The sequence below is a fragment of the Nelumbo nucifera genome, chromosome 2 (genome assembly GCF_055504915.1).
Source record: "Nelumbo nucifera cultivar China Antique chromosome 2, China Antique-T2T, whole genome shotgun sequence".
Lineage (NCBI taxonomy): Eukaryota > Viridiplantae > Streptophyta > Magnoliopsida > Proteales > Nelumbonaceae > Nelumbo > Nelumbo nucifera.
Window position 1 is genome coordinate 38,182,393 of NC_142650.1, and position 25,455 is coordinate 38,207,847.

At 39.3% G+C, this 25,455-nt stretch overlaps 2 protein-coding genes and 1 pseudogene across 2 annotated transcripts; all 3 read left to right on the plus strand.

Annotated features, from left to right (window-relative positions):
- Window positions 1–10,444: 10,444 nt before the first annotated feature.
- LOC148802121 (uncharacterized) lies at window positions 10,445–11,089 on the plus strand. The gene has a single exon (XM_088897828.1). The coding sequence runs from the start codon at window positions 10,445–10,447 to the stop codon at window positions 11,087–11,089; it is 645 nt and encodes a 214-aa protein (XP_088753954.1).
- A 9,137-nt stretch (window positions 11,090–20,226) lies between these two features.
- LOC104599112 (xyloglucan endotransglucosylase protein 7-like) lies at window positions 20,227–21,556 on the plus strand. The gene has a single exon (XM_010261495.3). It carries the CDS (start codon window positions 20,461–20,463, stop codon window positions 21,331–21,333), a length of 873 nt encoding a protein of 290 aa, XP_010259797.1. The 5' UTR covers window positions 20,227–20,460; the 3' UTR covers window positions 21,334–21,556.
- Window positions 21,557–22,174: 618 nt separating this feature from the next.
- LOC104599113 (xyloglucan endotransglucosylase/hydrolase protein 22 pseudogene) lies at window positions 22,175–24,305 on the plus strand (annotated as a pseudogene).
- Window positions 24,306–25,455: the final 1,150 nt, after the last annotated feature.

Here is a 25,455-nt window from a genome sequence, read left to right on the forward strand (position 1 = left end):
TCTTTTAAGGTGATGTTACCTTCTGTTGGTGTGTAAGCAGAACACATCACCATGGAATGATTCCAAGGACTCCTAGCAGGCTTCCAAGGTGCTTGTTTTGGAGGTGGGGAACGCCGGAAATGCAGTTATCTTTGTATCTTAGTTAATTAGATGCTGCTGTCATTGTGGCAGGGTGGCTTCTTGAATCTTAGCAGGTTCCAGTCAGGTCATGCTTATTGCAATGTAACAGTGTCACATTTTGCAATCTATATGCCAAGATATTCTCTATAGATGAAATGTCCTTGTCTTGTCGGCAGGCTGGATAAAATCCACTCAGATGAGATGCCAGTTGGAAAATATGTTAAGAATTCAACTCTGGTTGAAATGCTTGATGGTGTCGAGGTTCATCTATGGTCTAACCCATCAACTATGCTGTTATTCTAATCTATTTCCTTCCGAAATACAGTGACAAGTGATGAATCAATTATTTATTCGATAATCTTATATGGTCACTCCTACAAGGCACAAGGCACAAGCCCTGTTGTAAGTATGGCTTGGTATTGCTTCTATGCGATTGCAGGATCCCAATCAAAGGGGTGATCATCAATCATCTTTCTGCAAAAGACCTGACGTGGCACATCTGCCATTGCATCATAAGCTAGTACCTTGCACTGCTTGGTGAATGCCCGAGTAAGGGGAGGGGGATCAACCATTGCAATTGAGAAATTGAGATGGGAGTGTAACTACATCTTTTCCAGTTCGAAGGACGGTGTAGGAAGTAGAGAACTTGGCTAGTTTTGGAAATCTCTGACTTGCTTATTTGAGCAAGGGATAGATGCTTCATTAGAATGATAATAGTCTTGTGCGGTTCTAAGCAATTACAAGATGGAACTTCCTTATTGATGGTTAAGGTACTCGGTCACACGAGTGTGTTGGGCTTGCAGGGGTCGGTAACTATACTATCAACATAACCGTGTGCTCAAATCACAATTGGAGATGGGTTATCAGTCATAACCAAGTTTAAAGGTGTGCATTTTAGAATAGCAGTTTTAAGATGTATATTAGGAATTTGGGATCATATCCTTACTCAGGATGTACGCGGAACATAAAAGTGGTAGCCAACTAGGATAGGACTTGGGAGAGTGATTCTTTCCTCTCATCGTTCTCGTTTATTTTTCTATGGTCGGTTGGTCACACGGTAGGTGTGGCATCTTCAAACCGAGTTCCAATCTCTGCCCCACAACACATCCCCGCCTTGTATTGGGAGATGTTCCCAATACATGGCGGGGATGTGCTGTGGGGCGGAGATGTGATCTTCAAACCTAGGACCCTCACTGCATAAGCTCATCCTCTTAAAGACAAATCAGTAGGACGGTCTTGTTTCTCCAAGGCCAACAAGGATGTTATTTGGTGCTTTGGTGCTCTAGTTGAAATCGATGCCTTGGGGTTTTATTCTGTGAATTTGATTGGTTGCCAAAGGGGGTGCAGCTACTATTAGATGCATTCTCCTTGCTATGGGCCTGTTTTGCGCATCATTTTGGGAAGATCTTCTGGTAGTATTGACAGTCAAAAGACGCATTGAGCTTTTGCATGAAGATCTAAGTAGTTTGAAGCTAGTTTGGTAGTATCATGTCTTTCTGTGCATTTTTCCGTGTCTTTCTTCGCAAGAATAAAACATGAAAGATATGAAAAGTTTCACTTGGGCCTTTCTGAAATCAGCCCAAAATGGGCTTCTCGCGTCTTTTCGGCGCTCTAGCTTTTAGCAGATAGATCTTTTGCGAACCAAACAGGAATAGACCGAAATTTGGTCTGTCCAACTTGTAAACAGCCGAAAGGCCTTGCGAAAAGATGCACCAAACGAGCCATTTCAAGGAACTGGCTCTTCTGTCTATTTTAAATCCAAAATGTTTGTCTTAATGGGAGTTTGATGAAACTATCTACACTAGACAATGCCCACATTGATTTTTTTTTTTGAAAAGAATAGAAATGTACTACACAACTGGGGGGAGGGGGGTAGTATGTCCCCAAAAGTCAACGGAACAAATAAGAGAAGGGGAAGAGATGAGGTGCTAGAACAAAGAGCCTCATGAGCAAGCCAGTCAACCGTCTGATTTGCTTCTCTGAAAATATGTTAATATTGACAACCTCCTTCTATCAGATCTCTCATCTGCAAGTAATTTGAGATAATACCTTTCAACTTTCAAGGAATACCCACCTTTCTTTTGAGGTAGAAGATGACAAGAGACGAATCACCCTCAATGATGATAGGAAACTCCCTATAGTTTGTGGCTTGGACGTGGGCTTCCCATGTGACTCATGCTTTAGCTTGATTGATAGAGTATGTACCAAGTTTAGAAGTTTTGACTACAAGTACCTTAGCAAGATGGTCCTAGACTATACTGACCATTGAACATTTTCCATCACTATTGCGAGAGGCATTGAAATTTATTTTAATATAGTCACATTTTGGAGCATTCCAACTAATTTGTTTCCAAATCTTGCGAGATGTGATAGAGGTACTAAATTTACTCCCATAAAAAATTTCCATAAACATATTGAGAGCTCTATCTAAAATTATTGGAATGGGAGTAGTAACCTCATTAAAGGTTTTGGAGTTCCTATTTTTCCAAACAACCCAAAGAACAAAAGCTAGTTTTTCCTTTGCTAATAGAGTTATGTTTTCTTTTTTAATGCACATTTTGTCCACCAATCACTTAGGTTTACATTTTCATTTGGGCCCTCCAAGGGTGTGTTTAACGTAAGTCACACTTGCTTTATGTGATCACAACTTTTAAAATTATGTTCAATATCTTCTTCAAGCCCACAAAAATTTCAAGAACCATCAATATTAAATCATCTTTTTCTCAAATGGCTTTTAGTAGGCAATCTATTATTAAACATAAAAAATAAAAATAATTTAATCTTTGGAGGGCATTTCAAGTTTCAAATGTTATTAAACCAATTAAAGTTGCCCATTGGGTTTGAAGTAGATGAACATTTAAGCAAATAAGTTGTTTTTATCGAGAAGGTCTCCTTAGGATTACACCCCCAAACCATTTTGTCCTCCATGTAGTTAGGGGCAATATGAATACTCTTAGGCTGTGTTTGGTTTAAAGGAAAAAATAGGGAAAGGTAGGGAAACCTATACAAGGTTTGTAAAGATTTCCTTATCTTTCCCTTCCTTTCCCTACCTTTTCCTTCAAACCAAACATAGCCTTAATGTCTTGCCAAACATTTTCAAAGACCTCAGCTTTAATTTTGGCCTCCTTCCAACAATCCCTCTCAAAATCTATCATTTCTACTACTTTAATATTAATATTTAATATATATTCATGGTTCAAAGTTTCAGTTAGAGGTTTGCCATATACCCAATTATCTAGCCAGAAATTAATAGTACTTCCATCACCCACTTGCCAATGGCATCATATTTTAATGAGCTCTCTAGCAAGGAGGACGCCTCTCCAGGCTCAAGAGATTCCCTAATAAATTTTGGTGTTCAAAAAATTTTCCCTTCTCAAATATTTACTCATAATAACTTTCACCCATAAATTCTTTTCCCCATTCAGTATCCTCCACCTTAACTTAACCAAACTGACCTCATTGACCCAATGGAGTCTTCTTATTTCTGTACCTCCCCACTTTTTGGGAGTGCAGGTTGGTTTTTTCCTAATTCATCAAGTGGAGAGCATTCTTACTATTAGTATTGTCCCAAAGAAAACCGCTTTGAATTTTATTTAATTTATCTATCACATTTTTAGGGATTTTAAAGAAACTTATTATATATTAAGGCACCATGTTTGTTGTTGAACTGATGAGGGTAAATGTATTCTTTGTAACTCTTCCTGTGATAATTGGGGGCCCCTAAATAAAAATTAGATTTAACCTATAAAGGATTCTGAGAATTAGATGTAACTCTTCCTTCTTATGTCTGTAAGCTAAGCTATAAAAATTGCTCTATAGTTCAAACAGATCTATAGACGAGATCTCACATGGTCACACCCAGTTAGTCTCTCTCTCTCTCCTTTTTTTGGGTTTTGTTATTTTTTGTCTCTTGGATAAGCTCAATAGTCTTTTTCTTTTTATATGTTTTGTGTAAACGGTAAACCCAATAGTCAGAATCACCAAACATTTAACACATGGTGGTATAGAATATGGATAGCATCTCGAAGCTCATATAACGAGGGTGCCCTCATTATGGACACTGTGGAATTAGAATTCTGCTACCCATCTTCCTCGCTAGACGTCAGTCCCATAAATTACAATGTCCCAAGGCCAGAAGGCCTGCATCTGATCTGATAATATAGCTTGACTTTTTCCAAAAATCCACAGTAGACTAAAGCGGCGCCGAAAGTGAACAAGCCTGGCTGTTGAATTGAAGAGCCGTGAAGGACTCAAATTAATCCCACTTAAAAAAAAAAGTAATCGGATTTCGGTCAGTCATTTTTGTTCATTTATGGTAATATCTATCTCTAGTCTCTACCTCTTTTGGAGTGGAGAGGATTCTTTGCTTGCCAATTTGACATTAGGTTCCTTTCTTTAAGTCTATAATCACCTATAAATAGAAAAGAAGAGGTGAGAGTAGGAAAATGGGATCTTGGGTTTTTGCCCAACAAAGCAAGCCCCAGGTCCTCTCAAGGAGCTCCCTCCTCAAGTCCAAGCTACAACTGGTACGGTTCTGGGTTCTGTCTTCTTTTTTCTTTTGATTCATTATTTTATTTTATTGGTTGATTGTTAAACAGTACTTTCTTTCTTTTTCCATTTCCAACCCAAGAAATGCTACAAGCCTACAACTTCATGGGATGATCCTTATTCTTGATGTGTTTACTTTGTAAAAATTTTATTTGGGTCTTGGCTTATTCAACCAAACTGATATTTGGACGAGATTATATTGCTTGTTTATGCAAACAAAGAGGGAGGGAGAGAGAGAGAACAATGTATATATACCATATAATGCCAATACTTTGCTTTGACAGAAACAAAATAGTGTAGTATCATGATTTCTTCTTTCAGTCTCAGTGTACTCTCTTCCTGCTGAATAATATGTGATAGAAATGAGGGAGCGATGGATCAGAGAAAAAGCTTAGCAACAACATACAAGGGCAACTTCGTTAGCACTCAGTCAACAACAGATACCAAGTATGAGGAAATTAAAGCACTGCAGCAAATTTCTGCAATCAACAACTAGGATATTATGCTCCACCTCCACGGACCACGCACGGTGTATTGCATCGCTTTCCATCTGCATAGTAGACGTCTAAGTCTTAACCAATTCCAAAGCAAACTTGATACCTTGGAAGCACACATACGTCTCAGCCTGCACGGACGAATAAAGAGCCAAGGGATGCCAATGCACGGCTGCAATGTCCTGTGTGGAGTGCCATGTGATGTGAACTAATACATGTAGGCTGTTTTGAGGCTTATGTGTTTGACGTGACATTTAAATTAATAAATTTGCCTCGACAATAAAAAAGATTGCTTCACAATTCAGCAATGCCAACACCACTAAGCGCCACGTAGGGGTATTTATATAAAACCAAAAAAACCTAACTGAAAAATCCCATTAATCAAATTGATCGATTTTGGTGATTTTGAAAAAGCCAAAAAGGGATCGGTTCAATTTTTGGATAACTTAAAAGAATTGGTGGTTAAATCGAATCAACCGATATATATTATTTATTTATAATATATTATATATTATCTATGTATATCATATCTAAATATATATATATATATATATGCATTATATATTATTTAGTCTATTTAATTTAAATATATAATATACTATATATTGTTTATAGAGATCGGCTTCTATCAGGGCAGATTTGTGTCCACACCGTTCTAACAATTTTTTGCAGCCTTGCATTGAGAATATCTCTCCATGAAATAAAACACACAAGTATGAAGATATTCTCAATGCAATACAAGGCAGTAAAAGCTGGTTAAATGGGCTTTGCCGAACTCTTATTTATAATAAACGGAGTGTTTTTTCAGTTAAAGGCCTATTTGGTATTGAGGTGGCATTGTTGCTCCGAGAAACCCCTTGTGCTTGGCAAGCATGTATGTTATCCACCTTAGCAACTGACCAACTAACTTCATAGGAACAGGCAATTCAGTTAATGACCCAAAGGGTTGAAACTATAAACTACTTGGAAAGGGGCGAGGTGTGTGCTATGGCGGACACTCTTGTTATTTTATAGCCTTGCAAGAGGCAAAGTAGTATCTCAAGATTGGGGCTTTTAATGGTGAGATGTGTGCCAGTTCGCAGTCCAGATGAGCTGGAGACAAAATCATACACACCCGGTTGAACTACCTATCACAGTTGAACAAGTTAGTGCTCACTGTGGGTCCCATCTGGGACCCAGCTATACTGAACACTAGCGTGTTCAATCATGATAGTTTGTTCAACCGGGTGTGTATGTTAGGAGTTTTCTGACTTCTCTGTTGACTACTTTGGCCTGGCGGTTGATTTTGGGGTGGTATGAGTTGTTGAACATTAGCTTTGTGTTCAACCTCACCCAAAGGTATTGTTAAATTTTCCTGTCTTGGCCTGAAACAATAGATTTTGGGAACTCCGTCCATGGTTTTGCGTGAGAAGCATTGTTGGCCTTTCGACAAGGAATGTAATCTTGGAGAATCTATCAACCATGATAAAAATGCTATTGACATTGCATGATGTTTTGGAAGACTGAGGATGAAGTCCATACTAATATCCAAACTTGAATAAAAACTAGTGAGAGGCACAAGAGAGAACTAATGAACCAACATGTTTGATGTCCAAACTTGAACCATTGTCAATGCTTAGTTCTAATCCATTTGTTTTTAAAGATTACCAAGTCTTATGTAAGATAACGAGTGGCACCAGAATGCAACAGTTGATGTAGACGGAGTTGAATTCTCCTTTTGGTAAGAAAGATCATACAGGCATCAACAAGTCAAAGCTCCATGGCCGAGTTGATTACATAGACAAATGATATAAAAATTGAAATTTCCCATACTATATATGTTCTTGAGTATTTTTAATTAAAAGGGGCACCACCATGTCCACATCCTTTGCCTCTTGCAACCCTTTGATTGGAATTATTAGTATTAGCATTATTCTATGGTATGGATTTGGCCACACTTGCAAAGGGTTGGAGTTTGTCTTCAGAAGGTTGAAGAATCTACTTGATCCATGATTCATGACTAAGAAGTAAGCCAAGAATATCGTCAATGCTTAAAGAATTTACATTTTGCCATATAGTTATAATGGTACCAAGAGATCATACTCAAAGCTTAATCCCAAGTGTATACATATAGAGTGAGATCACAACGAGTAGTTTTACTATTTAGCTTTATAGCTAAATATTGGGGAAGTTAAACATGGTATTGATAGAAGAGGTGATCGATGGAGTGATTGATGAAGCAAGAAAGGCAACCAAACTTTGAGATTGATTTTGAGCCATGGAAGAATAAATCGTATGGTAATTGCTTTGGTACCTAGTTAAATAGTTTAGGAGAGAAGAATATATTTGAAACTAGTCCTTTTCAAGTTCATTTGTGTGGAGCATTATTTAGTATATGACATCATAAGTTTACTTGTTTGACTAAGAGCTAAATGTGCTTTTGTCTGACTTTTAAAACATTTATTTTTATCAATGTTTTTTTTTTTTTTAATTTCATGGTCAAATCAACTAGTTGATTGTTGATCTATTATGATACCTGTATTTGAGGTCCTTTAATCATCAACTAGTGTTATATATCGTAAGTATTGTATGAAAGCACTTTTATTTTAGGATAGTGATTCCACTAGGCTAAGGCACTCTTTCTCCCACTAATTCTCCTTAAAATTAGAATTACTTAGTCTATGTAATTAAAATATGAGTTATATTTCTCTTAAGAGAGATCAAACATAGATCAATAACTAAAGTAGAAATAACCAAAAGTTCATTAATTGTCTTTGGATCAACTTTGGGAATGATGGATTTTGGCATAGAATAGTTTATGAGAATATGACCTTTTATTACAAATATTGTAATGAGCTAGGCTCTGAAGAATTTGAATGTCTTTGGAAGAAGAAAAAATAAATAAATAAGATGAAAAAACAAAAAAGGAAGCCAAGGTGCATAAAGAAACTATGATGCAAAGACAAGGTACAGAGGTGATTAAAACTAAATATAGACCTAGGTACCATTGGTAGGGATGGAAATCTTGAGGATACTTCCATTAATTACTTCCCTGATCATGGTAGAGAAGAGTTTAGTTTTAAGTCAAAAGACTCAAAACCAATGTAGGGAGTGGAGTCTTAGGGTGGAATTAATCCTGAGGAGCTTGTGGTGAAAAGGGGTTCTAAAATGAAATTGGTGTTAGAAGGGAAAGTAGAGCTTTAGTTGAAAGATAAAGTGAAAAAATGCACTAATAATGCTCATGATAAGGAAGCTTCATGCCAGTTCACAGTTGTATTATGAAAATATTGAGGTGGTTGTGGTAGTTAAGAAGGAAAAGGATATAGATGTAAATGCCCACTAGATGTTTAATGTGGAGAATGGTTGTATGATTCATCAAGATGTGGCACTAGAAGTGTCTTGTGATTTTGTTCGCAATAGTGAATTAGAATATAAATACGAAATAGAAAAATAAAATGCCCACAAGACTCATTAGTTCCTTTAAACTCTTCAAAGTAGTAATGTATCCTTTCATCTCTATTACGGACCATCAAACCCTATCTAATTATTTACATTAGATCTAGGTTTGAACTTTGAACATATAAGATAAAATTTAGATAGTACATCGATTATGAGAAATTTTTATTGATGCAATTAATCATCCTAGTCATTTTAACCAAATGAGACATCATATCACGAAGGAATATATCACCATCCACACATCCCATATGATCAATTGGACCTCTCGAATGTATTTCATATTTATATAAATTAGGGAAAACTTCACTAAAATCCTCACAAATTTTTATTTGTTTGCAAAACCTCCACTTATGACAACTTAATAAAGATTTGTCAGGTGAGGATAAATAAAAAATTTGCATATAAATTAAATAGGTGCAAATTTTATTAAAGGGTTCTTACTCTCAAGGAGAGGAGAGGAAAAGTAATATATTTATATTGATATCTTGTGTTACAAGGCTATTTGAATCAAAGAAGGAAAGAATATATTCACAAGATATTCTCTCAATGAAATATAGAAACAAACTTATTAAAAATTAATTTTGATTTCTTCTTTCTCGATTGAGAGATTTGATCTAGATTCGAAACTTCTAAATCTAGATCATGCATGTGGGCCACCACTCTCATCTTAATAGGCTGTTTCTCGTAGATGATGGGCTACTTCGAATCTTATGGGCCATTTGCTTTTACACTCCTCAAGTTGAAGAGCGGGAACAAGAGTGAATGCCCACCTTGGGTCGAATGAACCTGATCAATTTGTTCTTGTCTAATGTCTTAGTGAAAAGATTCACTAGTTGATCACCAAAGGATATATAATTGGTAATCAAGTCCCTCAAGCCAACTTTTTCTCAAATGAGATGATAGTTCAGCTCAATATGCTTGGTGTAGGTATGAAATATTGGTTTGATGGATATGTGTAGAACAATTGATGTTGTCATAATACAAAGTAGGCAACTTAAGTAGTGGAATCCCTAAAGGCTTGTTGGTTTGTTCGGAAGTCTGACATCTGAAAATGCAATAATTATATTAAGAGATATATTAAGAGGTATGTTGTTTTGAATTCTGAATACAAAGTAGGCAACTTAAGTAGTGGAATCCTTAAGGGCCTATTCGTTTGCTCTGAAGTCTGACATCTGAAAGTGCAATAATTACATTAAGAGGTATGCTATTTTGAATTCTAAATATAAAGTATGTTATGGACGCATGCAATCATAGGCAGCAGCACACACAGCAACACGCACCAACTGGCAGCAGCACTTAGGAGATGCACGCACCATCCGGCAGGGTGGGTCCACACTTATCTTGCCACAACAGCTCTGCTCGCCAACTCGCCGCTAGTTGCATCCCTCATCCTTATCTTATCTTATCTTCTTAGTAAGAGTTCTATTGCCACTAGAAGTAGGAGTTGTGTTACCATTAGAAGTAGGTAATTTATTTAGAAATAGGAGTTTGAGTTTGATATGGATTACCCTAGCCTAGCTGAATCCAACAAGGAATCCCCTTTTGTAATCTCCTATTTAAGGAACTATGAGTTGAAATAAAGGCATTGAGTTTTTCGACCAAGAAAGGTGTAAGGAGAGTTCGGGTGATTTCTTGGACAAATCACCCACTCGGTTGCCACAATAGGGTCTGTACGCAAGGGGAAGGGCAAGGGAAAGCAGGAATCTCTTCCGGTGGACCGACCTGTGATGAGATCCTATGCCTGAGCCCATAACATTCTGGTATCAGAGCCTACCGTCATAGGGGAACAGGAGCCGCTGTCTTCCAGGGTCCACGAACTGGAACACAAACTTGCAGAGACCAGCATGGAGGTTCGTGAGGTCAAGGACGATGTCCGGGAGCTTCGACGCTTGCTGGAGACGTTCTTATCCAATAAAGAAAGAAATTCAGAAGGAACTGCCACCAACAACAGCCGCAGGCCGGACTGGGTAGAAACGTCCGGCGAACATCAGATCGCTGCCCCGACTACCGCTGTTATTCCCAAATACAGTTGGCTAGAATTTCCGTCCTACAACGGCACTAGAGACCCATTGGGATGGTTGTATTGCTGTGAGCAGTTCTTCCGCAACCAGCACACCGATAACAGAGACAAGGTTAGTCTGGCTGCTTTCCACCTCACAGAAGAGGCACAGCTCTGGTTCTACCATCTAGAACAGGAAGAACCCGGGCTTAGTTGGGAACGACGCGCAAGGGGGCAGTGCTTCAACTGCGATAGTCTATACTCCACCGGGCACAAGTGCAAGAAGTTGTTCTGTCTTCTAGTAGAGGAACCCGAAGAGGACGAGGACGAACCTGCAACATCAGAACCAGAGATCTCCCTCCACGCCATCACGGGGATCAAAACTTCCCAAACCATGCAACTAAGGGCGTTGATAATAGGACAGCCAGTCCGTATTCTAGTAGACTCCGGAAGCACTCACTACTTTGTCAGTGAACAAGCTACCCGCTAGTTAAATTTACCCATAGAAATCAGACCGCATTTACAGGTAGTTGTGGCCAATGGGGAAAGAGTTCACAACCCCAGTATCTGCAAGGACACCGAAATTCAGGTCGGATCAGAGTCCTTCTGCGCTGATTTATTCGTACTCTCCTTGGACGAATTTGACATCGTCCTGGGGGTCAAGTGGCTGATCACGTTAGGGCCCATCCTTTGAGATTTCAGCGCCCTGACAATGACTTTCCACCTGGATGGGAAACCGGTTACATGGCAGGGAACCGGAATAAGAACAAAGGCGCAGCTGCATACACTCCAGGGTGATGTCTCACGCGCAACGGATATGGAAAGGCTCCTTACGGATTTCTCTGTAGTATTCAAGGAGCCCAAGGGGCTTCCCCATTCCAGAGCCTGCGACCACCGAATCCCTCTGATAACTGGATCAGATCCCGTTGTTGTCCGGCCCTACCGCTACCCACATCGGCAGAAAGATGAAATAGAGAGGCAGTGTGTAGACATGCTACAACAAGGAATCATCTGCCCCAGCCGCTCCCCCTTCTCCTCTCCAGTTCTTTTGGTACCCAAGCAAGACGGGACTTGGAGATTCTGTGTAGACTACAGGGAGCTTAACAACCGGACGGTCAAGGATAAATTTCCTATCCCCATCGTAGAAGAGCTGTTGGACAAGCTCCTTGGCGCGCATTATTTCTCCAAACTAGACCTCCGATCAGGATACTTCCAGGTCCGAATGAATCCAAAAGATATAGAGAAAACGACCTTCAGAACACACCATGGCCACTTCGAATTCCTGGTCATGCCTTTCGGTCTTAGCAACGCTCCCTCCACGTTCCAGGCCCTGATGAACAAGGTGTTTCACTCCCACCTCCGTAGATTTGTCTTGGTATTCTTCGACGACATCCTAGTCTATAGCAAATTGTCGGTAGAGCACGTGCAGCATCTGCGGATCGTTCTTGAACTCTTGCAACAACATCAATTCTTCCTCAAGCGATCAAAATGCTCCTTTAGGGAACGCAGGGTCCTTTACTTAGGACATATGATCAGCGGTCAAGGGGTCACTGTGGATGACTCCAAGATTTAGGCCATCAAGGAATGGCCCAGACCGCAATCCGCCAAGGCTCTCCGCGGTTTCCTAGGGCTGACAGGCTACTACCGCAAGTTCGTTCACAATTACGGACTGCTGGTGGCCCCACTAACAAATCTGCTCAAGAAAAGCGCCTTCCTCTAGGACGGTACAGCTAATGCAGCCTTTGTAAAATTAAGAGAAGCCCTCTCCTCCACACCGGTTCTACAATTGCCAAACTTTGATCTTGAGTTCACAGTAGAGTGCGATGCATCCGGCACCAGCATAGGCGCCATACTACCGCAGCAAGGGCATCCAATCGCTTTCTTCAGCTGCAAGCTGGCCGACTGCCACCTTAAGTTGCCCGCCTACGAACGTGAACTTATTGGACTAGCTAAGGCAGTGCAGCACTGGAGGCCATACTTGTGGGGGAGAACCTTCATAGTCAAGACGGACCACTACAGCCTCAAGTATCTGCTGGAACAACAGCTCACCACCTCGCCGCAGCAGCATTGGGTCAACAAGCTTCTTGGGTTCGACTTCCGGGTAGACTACAAGGCAGGGGCCTTGAACCGTGCCGCAGATGCCTTGTCCCGCCGAGAAGAAGATATGCTCCTCCATGCAATCTCACAGCCCCGAGCCTCCCTGCTGAAAGACATTCGGAACGAACTGCCACAATCACCTGAATGGAACGATCTGATCAAGAGAATACAAGCCAGAATGACCAACCCAAATTGGTCCGTGCACGACGGTTTGGCACTATACAGGGACGAATTTATCTCCCGACCGACTGCCCCTTAATTCCCTCCGTTATCTCCAGCATACAACGCCACGCATGAGGGTATCCAGAAAACACTACACCGCATCCATGCGAATTTCCACTGGCAGGGTATGAAGGCTTCGGTATAGGACTTCATACAGAGCTGTTTGACGTACCAGCAATAGAAGTGGGAAAACTTGCACCCAACAGGCCTTCTCCAACCTCTCTCACTCCCCACTCAGATCTAGGCAGATATTTCCATGGACTTCATCGAAGGCTTACCCAAGGTTGGAGGGAAATCGATGATATTTGTGGTGGTGGATCGCTTCTCCAAGTATGCTCACTTCCTTCCCTTATCTCATCCCTACAGCGCGGTTTCAGTCGCCCACACCTTCTTCGCTCACATCTTCCGATTGCATGGGCTACCCGAATCCATTGTAAGTGACATGGACCCGATCTTTACTAGCACCTTCTAGAAGGAGCTCTTTCGACTGCAGGGAACAGACCTAGCCTTCTCCTCCTTTTACCATCCACAGACTGACGGCCAAACAGAGGTGGTGAACCGAACAATAGAGATGTACCTCCACTGCCTTGTGGGAGACCAGCCCAGACGTTGGGTGGAGTGCCTTCCGTGGGCCAAATACTGTTACAACACGTCCTACCACTCTTCCCTTGGCATGACTCCCTTCCGGGTGGTGTATGGCCGAGACCCTCCCCATCTTTTATCTTACGAACCCGATTCAACACGATTGGAAGAAGTGGATCGCAGCCTCCAAGATCGCGATGCCCTCTTGGCCGAAGTCTCCCTACGCTTGCAGCAGGCACATGCACGCATGAAGCACGCCTACGATCAGCACCACCGTGAAGTCACCTTCGAGCCGGGACAGTTTGTTTGGTTGAAGCTCCAACCCTACCGGCAACTCTCCCTCAGGCGTTGAGTCCCCCCTAAGCTAGCCTCCAAATTCTACGGGCCCTTCAAGGTTCTACGGAAGATCGGGAAAGTTGCCTATTAGCTCGAGCTATCGGAGCACAACAGAATCCATGACACCTTCCATGTGTCCCTACTGAAGCCTTTTACAGGGACTCCCTCTGATCAAGTGCCTTCCCTACCCCCTCTAAAGGACGGCAGACCCATCCTCCAACCTCGAGCTCTTGTCCGATCATGCATCAATCAGGGTACCTTCGAGGTACTAGTGGAATGGGACAAACTACCATCAGCTGAGGTCACCTGGATTCCCTGGACCGATCTTCACAACGACTACCCAGATCTCGAGCTTGAGGACAAGCTCATTGTCCAGGAGGGGTGTGATGTTATGGACGCACGCAATCATAGGCAGCGGCACGCACAACAGCACGCACCAACCGGCAGCAGCACTTAGGAGATGCACGCACCATCCGGCAGCAGCACTAGAGAGGGGCCCACACGATAGCTCAGCAGGGTGGGTCCACACTTATCTTGCCACAACAGCTCTACTCGCCAACTCGCCGCCAGCTGCATCCCTCATCCTTATCTTATCTTATCTTCTTAGTAAGAGTTTTGTTGCCACTAGAAGTAGGAGTTTGAGTTTGATATGGATTACCCTAGCCTAGCTGAATCCAACAAGGAATCCCCTTTTGTAATCTCCTATTTAAGGAGCTATGAGTTGAAATAAAGGCATTGAGTTTTTCGACCAAGAAAGGTGTAAGGAGAGTTCGGGTGATTTTTTGGACAAATCACCCACTCGGTTGCCACAATAGGGTCTGTACGCAAGGGAAAGGGCAAGGGAAAGCAGGAATCTCTCCCGATGGACCGACCCATAACGAAATCCTACACCCGGGCCCATAACAAAGTAGGCAATTTAAGTAGTGAAATCCTTAAATGCCTATTCATTTGCTCTGAAAATATCCATTTTGGCATCAAGAAGGATGCAATACCTAATAGTAGAGCGTTTTGTGAAAAGACATCATGCCCAATCTACATTTGAGTAAGCATAAAGATTAAAAGAGTTTTTTGATAGAGAGATGAAGCCCATAATCAATAGTATCGCAATTATATCTCAATATATGTTTAAATAGCTAGTAGTGATATTCAATAAGTTCATGCATGTAGTGGCAAACAGGATTGACCAAATATATAGGAGTGCAAATTGGATAACCGGTTTTAAGATTTTACAGTACATTGGGTCTAGTTTTCTGGCCAGGCCTATTCAAAATTTGACAAAACCCTAGCCTAAGCCCATCCAAGTTGCACCCCTAGAAATATATAAGAGAGGTCAAGTTCCTCTCTCCAAGAGATAAGAACTAAATCTATAAATTAAAACAAGGTCGAAGAGCTTGTTGTAGTCCATATAGAGCTTTTTGAAGGAAAAAAAATGATTGGAAAGAGATGTATCAATGAATCCAGGAGGTTAGTTCGTCTAAATTAGTTACTTATGAAGATAATGGAGAAAGACAATTTTGGCATTAAGTTGTCTAATTTTCTAGTTGCACTGAATAGCAATAGATAGAACCAATCTAATAGTTTAAAATTAATTGCACTATGAGAATTCAAAAATACAGTCATAATCAATTGTTAATTGTCCTACTGAGAGCAAATTTTTTGTCAAATTAGGAACAAGGAAAGCATTTTTCAGTTATTAACTTACCAGCAAATGCAGTACCAACAAGCTTATTGCCATCACCAATAACAACCTTCTCTCTTTGTTATATGTTTTCAAGAACGTAAAGGTACTTGCGTTGTTGGACGTGTGACTTATTATCTGCTCCAATGTTTTCAAAATCGGATTGAACCGGAAAACCAGAAACCGGTCTGTTTCAGCCCAGAATCATTTTTTAGCCAAAAACTGTTGATTTGGGTGGTCAAACTGTCAACCTGTTAACTTAGACAATAATTTTTTACCGTATTTTTACTTTTTTACTATTTTTTTTTTTGTTTTTTTTTCAGAACGGGCCATCTGTTTGGTTTGAACGATCAAACCGTTCAACCTGAGAACCGGACCCAGAACAACTCCCTGTCTGATTCGGTTTTAAAAACCTTATTTTGCTTCTGTATCAGGTATCCATTCTAAATCTGTTGGACGGCTCAATGTCATGGCTACCAAGTCCTTGTGGAAGATACTCTCTTTGATGAGCACGATTAAATCGATTGAAGCAATCAAAAGCATGGTTTAAAAAACCGGACCGGACTGGAAAAGGTTTTCCCCAAAATCGGATTTTCCATAAAAACCATTGATTTTGGTCAGCAAGCCACTAACCCGGGCGGTTAACCGTTTGAGCAGTTTTGACCGGTTTTCATTTTTTTATTTTTTCTAATTATTTATTTATTTTTTTGTTAGAACGAGCCGACCATTCAAGTTGAACGATCGGACCGTTCAATCCGGTAACCGGACCCCTGACCGGTTCGGTCTCCGAGTTGATTTTAAAAACCATGATCAAAAGTCTCATGTCCAAAATTCCTACAAATTTAATTACACTGAACAGTCTTTTACTGTTGGCTCTTGGGGTGTTGATTGGTTTTCCTAGTTTGTTCGTTTTGATGGAGGCAATACCCCCCAAGGGTTGAAATTCTGACCTCCATTTTGATTCTTATAATTTTTTTTGTTCCAATTTTGAGTCTTGTTCTTGTTCCCATTCTTGTTTTGTTGTTGCCCAACCAATGCTTGAGAATAAATTAAATTAAATCTACTTTCATGACTTCCAAGAGAAGGGACTAATTTAGCAAAGGGAGGATATGGTGGTCGAGCAATAATGGAAGCAGCAAATAATATGAGACCGAATCAGCCCCCATAACGTTTCACAGTACATTCCCGCTGTATATCGGCAACATCTTCCAATGATGATATCATCATTCCTTATATTATCATTCAGAGATATTCCCAATGCACGGTAAGATGTTCTGTGGGACATTGTAGGGGGCTGATTTGAACTTAAATAATACTTATGCTTTGGTCCAAGATTATTGACCATTTAATGAACTTTGTAGTTATAAGTCAATTTCTGCTTTTGTAATCTATAGCCACGAATACTTTCCAATTGTGATTATAAATATCTTTTAACTACAGACAAAATGTTTATAGTTAAAGTGCAACATTTTGCTACGGACATCAAATTGTCCGTGATTAGACTCCATCCATATTTTTACTATGAGTTTTATGACCGTAGCTATAGCCCATGACCTTTTGTTAATGGTATACAGGCTTCAAATAAGTTGTTGATCCCTCTACTTGATGTTTCAGCAAAGGACGTCTCAAGACACCTGGAGTTGTATTGAGGCCTATATACCATGAGGCTCAAGGTTTCCTCAATGAGTATTTCCATAGATTATATTCTATATTCACCAATTCACCATAGGTCTTAGCTTCTGAATAGATGTGCTCCAGCAGCTATGCACTCTCGATTAAAGGGTAGAGACTTGCATTCAACTTCATGGTCACCATGGATGCAAGGTGTGCAGGAATTGCCAAAAGTCAAGGCAGAAGTTGATGCCGAAACCACTGATAAAAGAGCATGAGTTTAAGCACCCTAGATGCAAGGCGTTCTCTCTCTCTCTCTCTCTCTCATACCATAAACAAGTATAAATTTTGTTGACGGATTTTCTCTTTTAAGCTCTGTTTGCTTTTTGGTAAGTTATTTATTCAGGTAAGTTTTTCCTAGGAAACACTGGGTAAATTTATTTATCCATGTTCTTTTATTTCTTAGATAAATAAGGTAATGGCCATTTCAGCCATAAAAATTCATTATTAAAATGGGCATTTTTGTCCCATTCAAGTGTTAGCAACTTTCTCCCTAAGTGGGAAAGTTATTTACCCACATAGGAGATAGGTATCACTTACCTTCCCAGGAAAATAAACTTTCCCTAGTCCCCACATAAATCTGAAAAATGAATATGGAATTCTTGGTCAATGAAAACCAAAATCCCATTAACTAATTTCCCCCCTCTCAAAATCCAAAAAAAGAACACCCTCTCAGTGTGAGCTAAGAGAAGTGGAAAAAGAATTATATATTTATATTGATATTTTGTATTACAAAGCTATTTACATCAATATTATATATATATATATATATATATATATATATATATACATATATAATACTCTCACAAAGAAATAAAGCTCAGTTTGGAAGGTTTAGAAGGAATATAAATACAAATATATAGAATGCAAAACCTTGTATTTTATACTATTTTGTATGTATTTATAGTTTTATACTATACAAAAAATACAAATACAAATATATACAATATAAATACATAAAAAATGATACAAAATAAAAGGTTTTATACTCTACACATTTGTATTTATACTCTTTCCAAACTGAGTCTAAGGCTCACTTTGAAAAGAATAGTACAATGCACTACATACAAAATAATAGCAAGTACAACATTTTTATATTTGTACTCCTTCCAAGGCTAAAGAACTTATTCTGAAACTAATCAAAATATTTTCTTTTTTAATAGATAGATTTGATCCAGATTTTAATATGCAAATTCTAGATCAAGTGGGCCACCACCCTCATCTTCATAGACTGCCATTTATGAATCATGGGCCTCTGCTTGTGGGCCACTGCTTTTACATAAATATTTATTATTATAAAATTTATAATAATAAATTCAAATTTTATTATATATGTTAAAAAGCAATCAACTCTTTCAATTCTTTTAGTTTCTTTTTATTTTAAAGGAATATAAAGCGGACTAAATCCGAATATATAATATAAGTTCGATAGGATTTGTTTCGGATTTTGGATAGGATTAGGATTTTAGTTTGGGTTAAGTACACTGCAACCCAACGTGACTCCATCTATCGATCCAATCTGAATGTGATTTGACATGAATCCATAACCATTGTCACTCATTCCACACCCTTTTAAATGAAAAAGTTTGGCTATTGGGCTGGGCTTCCCCAACATGACGCTTTAGCTTTTGTACAAACTTCATTTAACAATATTGGTATATATTTGTGGTCAACAAATTGTTGGGGGTAGGTACATACCTATCTTCCAACAAAGGCCCAGTTGATAGCCCAGGTCATCTAACGTGGTTACTGGTTAATCAAAGTTTTTTTTCGTGTTGGTGGTTCCTGACTCGTGATTGGTTACCCAATCTAAATTGTGTTGGGTTAATATGCGGTTGGGTCTGGGTTGAAAAATTCGGGCCTGGGTTTGAATTGGACCAAGTTCAAGCCAGAAGTTTGCGTCTTAGGGTTGGGCCTCAGTTGATCTTCAACCTGATCCAACCTGTCCAAGTTGCACCTCTACTACCATTGGTCCTGCTCTATGGATTATGAGGTCTAGTTGAAATTTAAAAATAATAAAAATTAATTAATCATAGTAAAATTACTTAAACAAAAATAGAATGATTATTAATTATTATTATTGATAAAACATTTTTATTAATATAGAAAAAAATAAAAAATAATAAGATAAATTAAAAACTTAATATTCATTTAAAATTAATACAAAATTATTCAACAATTATTAGTTTTATAATTAAATTTTGCTAAATTAAAACTGACTTAAATTCCATTGAAAAATAAATACTTAATATAGTTAATTAAATTTAATAAGGGATTAATAAAAAATTATTAATTTTAAATATAGTTTAATTAATTTAAACTCAATTTAAATTACACTTAGAAATAAAGAAAACCTCCTTAGATTTTTTAACAATCCTATGCAACTCCCCCGTGTTTGACCTTAACAAAAACCACTCCTATTGCTTTGAAAAAAAAAATATTCAAATACCTTCCTTTCATTAGCATTTCAAATAGAAAATTCTGATGTAATGCATTATTTTTTTTTAAATATTAAATTTACCCTTAACCAACTTCGTTCAGATGTAAATTTATTAAAATACATTGGAAAATTTTTTTTTCCTTTTACTTCACTTTATCCTTTTTACCTTGATCCAAAAAGGGTACATCGAATTAAAATTGTAATAAGAAGAGGTTTTTTAAACCTAAAAAATAATACAAAAATAACAACTTAAATTGTGACCCAAAAAATAATGCTTGAAGTAGACTTAATTAGATCAATTTCACTTAATTAATTAGAAATGTCTTCACAATTTTGTTTAATAAAAAACATGCATAACACGGCTCCGACTAGTTTTATTTATGCAAGAAAGGCACGGTGAGAAGAAAGACGAGGAATGTCTCCACTCCAAAACAAAAGATCATTTCATGTGGACCGCGCAGCTGCGTGCATAGGCTGGCGCCTGGCAGTAGGAGAGAAGTGGTTGAAGAAACACGCTTTCTCTGACGTATACTGTTCTGGAAGCACGCTTGAAGTTGTTGAAGACAAAATGTACATTTTCTCCTCTGGTACTGGTAGGCACCATTCAACTCATAATCTAATGTGAGAGGAGTAGAGACCGAACCTTCCTCAAGGCTTCTTCACCTTCATGGTTAAGCTTCAGTCGTAGCGCATACCAGCTATAAATTAAGCCCATCAATGAGTTTTCTCTTCACTCACAGCTAAAATTAAACCTAAACAACTCTCCTGAATTCTTTCTTCCAATCCATCAAATCTGCTAATTCTTTACAATTCCTTAGTACATAGGCATAGCAATATGGCTTTTTCTGAAAGAGCATGGTTCAGCTTTTGGGCTTGCCTAGTGATTTTAAGCTCTTTAACCGTGTCCGCTTTGTCTGGTAATTTCTACCAAGATTTTGATATCACATGGGGCGATGGTCGGGCAAAGATACTCAACAACGGGGAACTCCTTACTCTCTCCCTAGACAAGGCCTCTGGCTCTGGCTTTCAGTCCAAGAACGAGTTTCTATTCGGGAAGATTGATATGCAGCTCAAGCTCGTCCCTGGCAACTCTGCTGGCACCGTTACTGCCTACTACTTGTCATCTCAGGGACCAACCCACGATGAGATTGACTTCGAATTCCTTGGCAATCTCAGTGGTGACCCCTACATCCTCCATACTAACGTCTTCAGCCAAGGCAAAGGTAACAGAGAGCAGCAGTTCTACCTTTGGTTCGACCCAACTGCTGATTTTCACACTTACTCCATTTTGTGGAATCCCCAACGTATTGTCTTCTCTGTTGATGGAATTCCGATCAGGGAATTCAACAACTCGGAATCAATTGGAGTTCCATTCCCCAAGAGCCAACCCATGAGGATATACTCCAGCCTCTGGAACGCTGATGACTGGGCCACAAGGGGTGGCCTTGTCAAAACCGACTGGACACAAGCACCTTTCACGGCCTCCTACAGAAACTTCAAGGCCGATGCTTGTATTTGGTCCTCTGGTGCTTCTTCTTGCGACTCTAGATCTCCCTCCTCGACCTCTAACGCCAACGCCTGGTGGCTCTCACAGGAGCTGGACTCAACAAGCCAAGAGAGAATGGGATGGGTTCAGAAGAACTACATGATATACAATTACTGCACAGATACAAAGCGCTTCCCTCAAGGCCTCCCTCTGGAATGCTAGCTCTAATACCACCATACCTCTTAAAGATTGATAATTCCTATACCCATCAATCGTTTATTTCTTAATTTTTATTATTTCAGGAATTTTGACAGACCGTTCGTTCATTCATTTATTCGTTTCTCATATATAATAATCTTCACTTGTGTATCTTATTCACGGTGCAATTGCTTGTAATTTTGATTAAGTTATGAGTCTATATATAAGACGGCATAATTTTGTTCAACAGTTGTTTTTATTACTTGGCTTACTGCTAAAATCTTCAGTGGAATAAAAACAGACAACAATTATTATAGCTTACCGAAAAACAGATTATTATGAAAGTATAATAAAACACAAAACGAAAACAAAAGACAAATCGTCAATTCCTTCATCATGTGGCAGACAAGTTGCCGATGAGTGAGAAACTGGATAAACAAAAACGGGAGAAAACCCAAGGCAGCTCGAGTTCTTGGGAGAAATCCTTGATTTTGATTCTGCTATGCAATGGCTTCAAGTTCTTTAATTGCTTCGATCATATACAGCTCGAACAACGGTTGTTCTTCATTTGGCATCCTCATCATCCGTAGTACTTCCACTGAGTTTGAGTAAGATATCATTCTCGATGACACGATAAATAAGACATCTTTAACTATAAGAAAGACTTAATGAGAAGGGATTAAATGAATTAAAAAGTAATAATTGAAGTTATATTTTTAACTTTTATAATTAGAGATAGATTAAATACATAAATATGATCATTTTAGTAACTATTAAAATTATAATAAAACAATTTTTATATATTTTTTCACCCCAAAAATAAATAAAAGGTAATTTTAATCTAAAAAAGTTTGACATTATATCTACACTTTTATAAATAATATAAATAGATTTATTTTATTTTAAGATAAATTGCAGATACGTACCTATACTTTCGGTATAGTAACAGATAGTTACCGTGAACTTTCAATTGCAAAACTTGAATACCCTGAAGTCTAAAAAATAAACACTTGCAGGGTCCATCCATAAATATTCAGCCAGTTAAAACATTATATAATGCCAAAAGTACTCTTATGCCAGTTAAACTTGTACAGTCCAATTAATATCGTAAACAGTATTAGATTATTACTCATCATAGGAAGAAATGGACAGAATAGTTTTAACATTATATAATGTTTAACTGACCGAATACTAACAGGTGAACCCAAGTGTCTGTTAAATGTTGAACTCAAATATTGCAATTGAAAGTTCAAAATATCCATCTATCACCTACCCCAAAGTACAAGGTAGCTATATCTAATTTACCCTTTATTTTAACCGTGATAATAAACGACATTAGTGTGCTTGAAGCTGCACCTACAGCTCACAGAATAAAAAGATTTTGTTTGGTGAACAGTATTGCTCTGCTTTTGGTAAAAAACTAAAATGGAGAAGCACAGAACCACTAACGAGGAATGTCTCTATTCCCAAAACAAGCTAGAGAGATCATTTCGTGTGGGGCACCTCTAAAGTGGAGAGCAGCTGTATATGGTCTGGCACTTGGAGAGAAGCGGCCAAGCCAAATTCCAAAGAAAACCGCTCTTTGCCTCTTGGGTCTTGGGTTCAGTCACCTACCGCTGCCAAAGAAACGCGTGACACTCTTCAGTCTTCACTCACTTCTTTATATTGTTGGAATGAAATAATAGCTGTTCTAGACACGCGCTTGAGTGATTGAAGACAAGTAGGCCTTGGCCATTGGCCAACTCATAAATCTTACGTGAGATGGTCAGAACACTGAGAGGAGAGGCCGATCGAACAGTCCTCCACCAGCCTTGTTCTTCAAGTTTTAACCACTGCCCAGTTCAAACTAGTTATAAAAGGCCATCACCATCAACCAATAGTCACAGCTAAACACCGGTTGTTTGATCTCCTGTGCTCCAGGGTTCATCCATCAAATCTCCTCAGCCCTTAACAAGTTTCAACCTGCTTGACAGTATGGCTGCTTCTAATTATAACAGGATCATCACTTGGTTCAATTTTGAGCTCCTTAAATATGGCTGATGCTTCAGCTAGTAATTTCTACCAAGATTTCGATATCACATGGGGCGATGGTCGAGCAAAGATACTCAACAATAGGGAACTTCTCACTCTTTCTCACTCTCTCTCTAGACAAGGCCTCTGGTTCAGGCTTTCAGTCCAAGAACGAGTATCTATTCGGGAAGATTGATATGCAGCTCAAGCTTGTCCCTGGCAACTCTGCTGGCACCGTTACTGCCTACTACTTGTCATCTCAGGGACCAACCCATGATGAGTTTGACTTCGAATTCCTTGGCAATCTCAGTGGTGACCCCTACATCCTCCATACTAACGTCTTCAGCCAAGGCAAAGGTAACAGAGAGCAACAGTTCTACCTTTGGTTCGACCCAACTGCTGATTTTCACACTTAGTCCATTTTGTGGAATCCCCAACGTATTGTGTTCTCTGTTGATGGAACTCCGATCAGAGAATTCAACAATTCAGAGTCAATTGGAGTTCCATTCCCCAAGAGCCAACCCATGAGGATTTTTACTCCAGCCTGTGGAATGCAGACGACTGGGCCACAAGGGGTGGCCTTGTCAAAACTGACTGGACACGAGCGCCATTCACGGCCTCATACAGGAACTTTAAAGCTGATGCTTGTGTTTGGTCCTCCGGTGCTTCTTCATGTGACACAAAATCTCCATCTTCAACCTCTAACGGTACCAATATTGCTTCGTGGCTTTATGAGGAGCTAGATTCAAGGAGCCAAGAGAGAATGAAATGGGTGCAAAAGAACTACATGATATACAATTACTGCACAGATACAAAACACTTCCCTCAAGGCCTGTAAAACCAGAGCTTTTCTGGTTTCTCCTTTCTTGTTGTTATTCATTGAGAATGTCGAATGCTGATATATATACAGTCGAGTCTCCTATGTTTACAAGGATAAGAAGAAACAACAAAGAAGATAAACAGATAAACAGATACTCCAAATTCAATCACAACAGAGACTCCTAATTCAATCCTAATTGTAATCCTAACACCCCCCTCCCTCAAGTTGGAGCATGCAGATTGTGAATGCCCAACTTGCGGAGAAAGTACTCAAATTCTCTACGATCTAGTGCCTTTGTAAAAATGTCAGCCAGTTGAATGGTAGTCGATACATAAGTAGGACATATGCAACCATTTTGAATCTCATCCCGTACAAAATGACAATCAACTTCAATATGTTTCGTACGCTCATGAAACACTGGGTTTGCTGCAATATGCAAGGCTGCCTGACTATCACAATATAATCGCATTGGGTTTGAATGCGTAACTCCAAGAGCCAATAACAATCCCTTCAGCCATTTTAATTCACATGTGGCCATGGCCATAGACCGATACTTTGCTTCTGCTGAAGAACGAGCCATAGTGTGTTGTTTCTTAGTTTTTCAGGAAATCGGCGATTTCCCAAGCATAATAAACCACCAAGACAGAGAACGTCGGGACAAAGGACAACTCACCCAGTCTGAATCACACCATGCATATAACTGCAAGTCACAATCTGAACGCAAGAGAATTCCTTGATTAGGATTTCCTTTCAAGTAGCGCACCACTCACAATGCAGCCTCCCAATCTTGCGGTTGATGCATGAATTGAGACAGAACATGCACACAATAAGACAACTCTGGACACGTTGCTGAGAGATAAATAAGCCTCCCCACCAAGCGTTTGTATCGCTCAGGATTAGATAAGAGGGGCCCATCTGTCAAGGCGAGATTGTGATTCTGCTCCAGAGGAAAAGGAGCAGGTTTTGCACCAAGTAATCCAACTTCAGAGATAATATCCAAAGCATACTTTCGTTGAGACAGAAAAATTCCTATTGAGTTTCGGGCAACTTCAATGCCCAAAAAATATTTCAATGATCCCAAGTCTTTCATATGGAAGCAGTCACTCAAATATTTATTGAAGACTTGAATTGCCATACGATCATTACCTGACACGATAATATCGTCCACATGTACAAGAGCAAGCACATGCACCCTGTCCTGACGAAAGGTGAAGAGGGAGTAATCTGAACATGATTGTTGAAACCCATATGTCTTCAAGGTTGTGGTTAATTTAGCAAACCAACATATCGGAGCTTATTTCAAGCCATATTGAGAT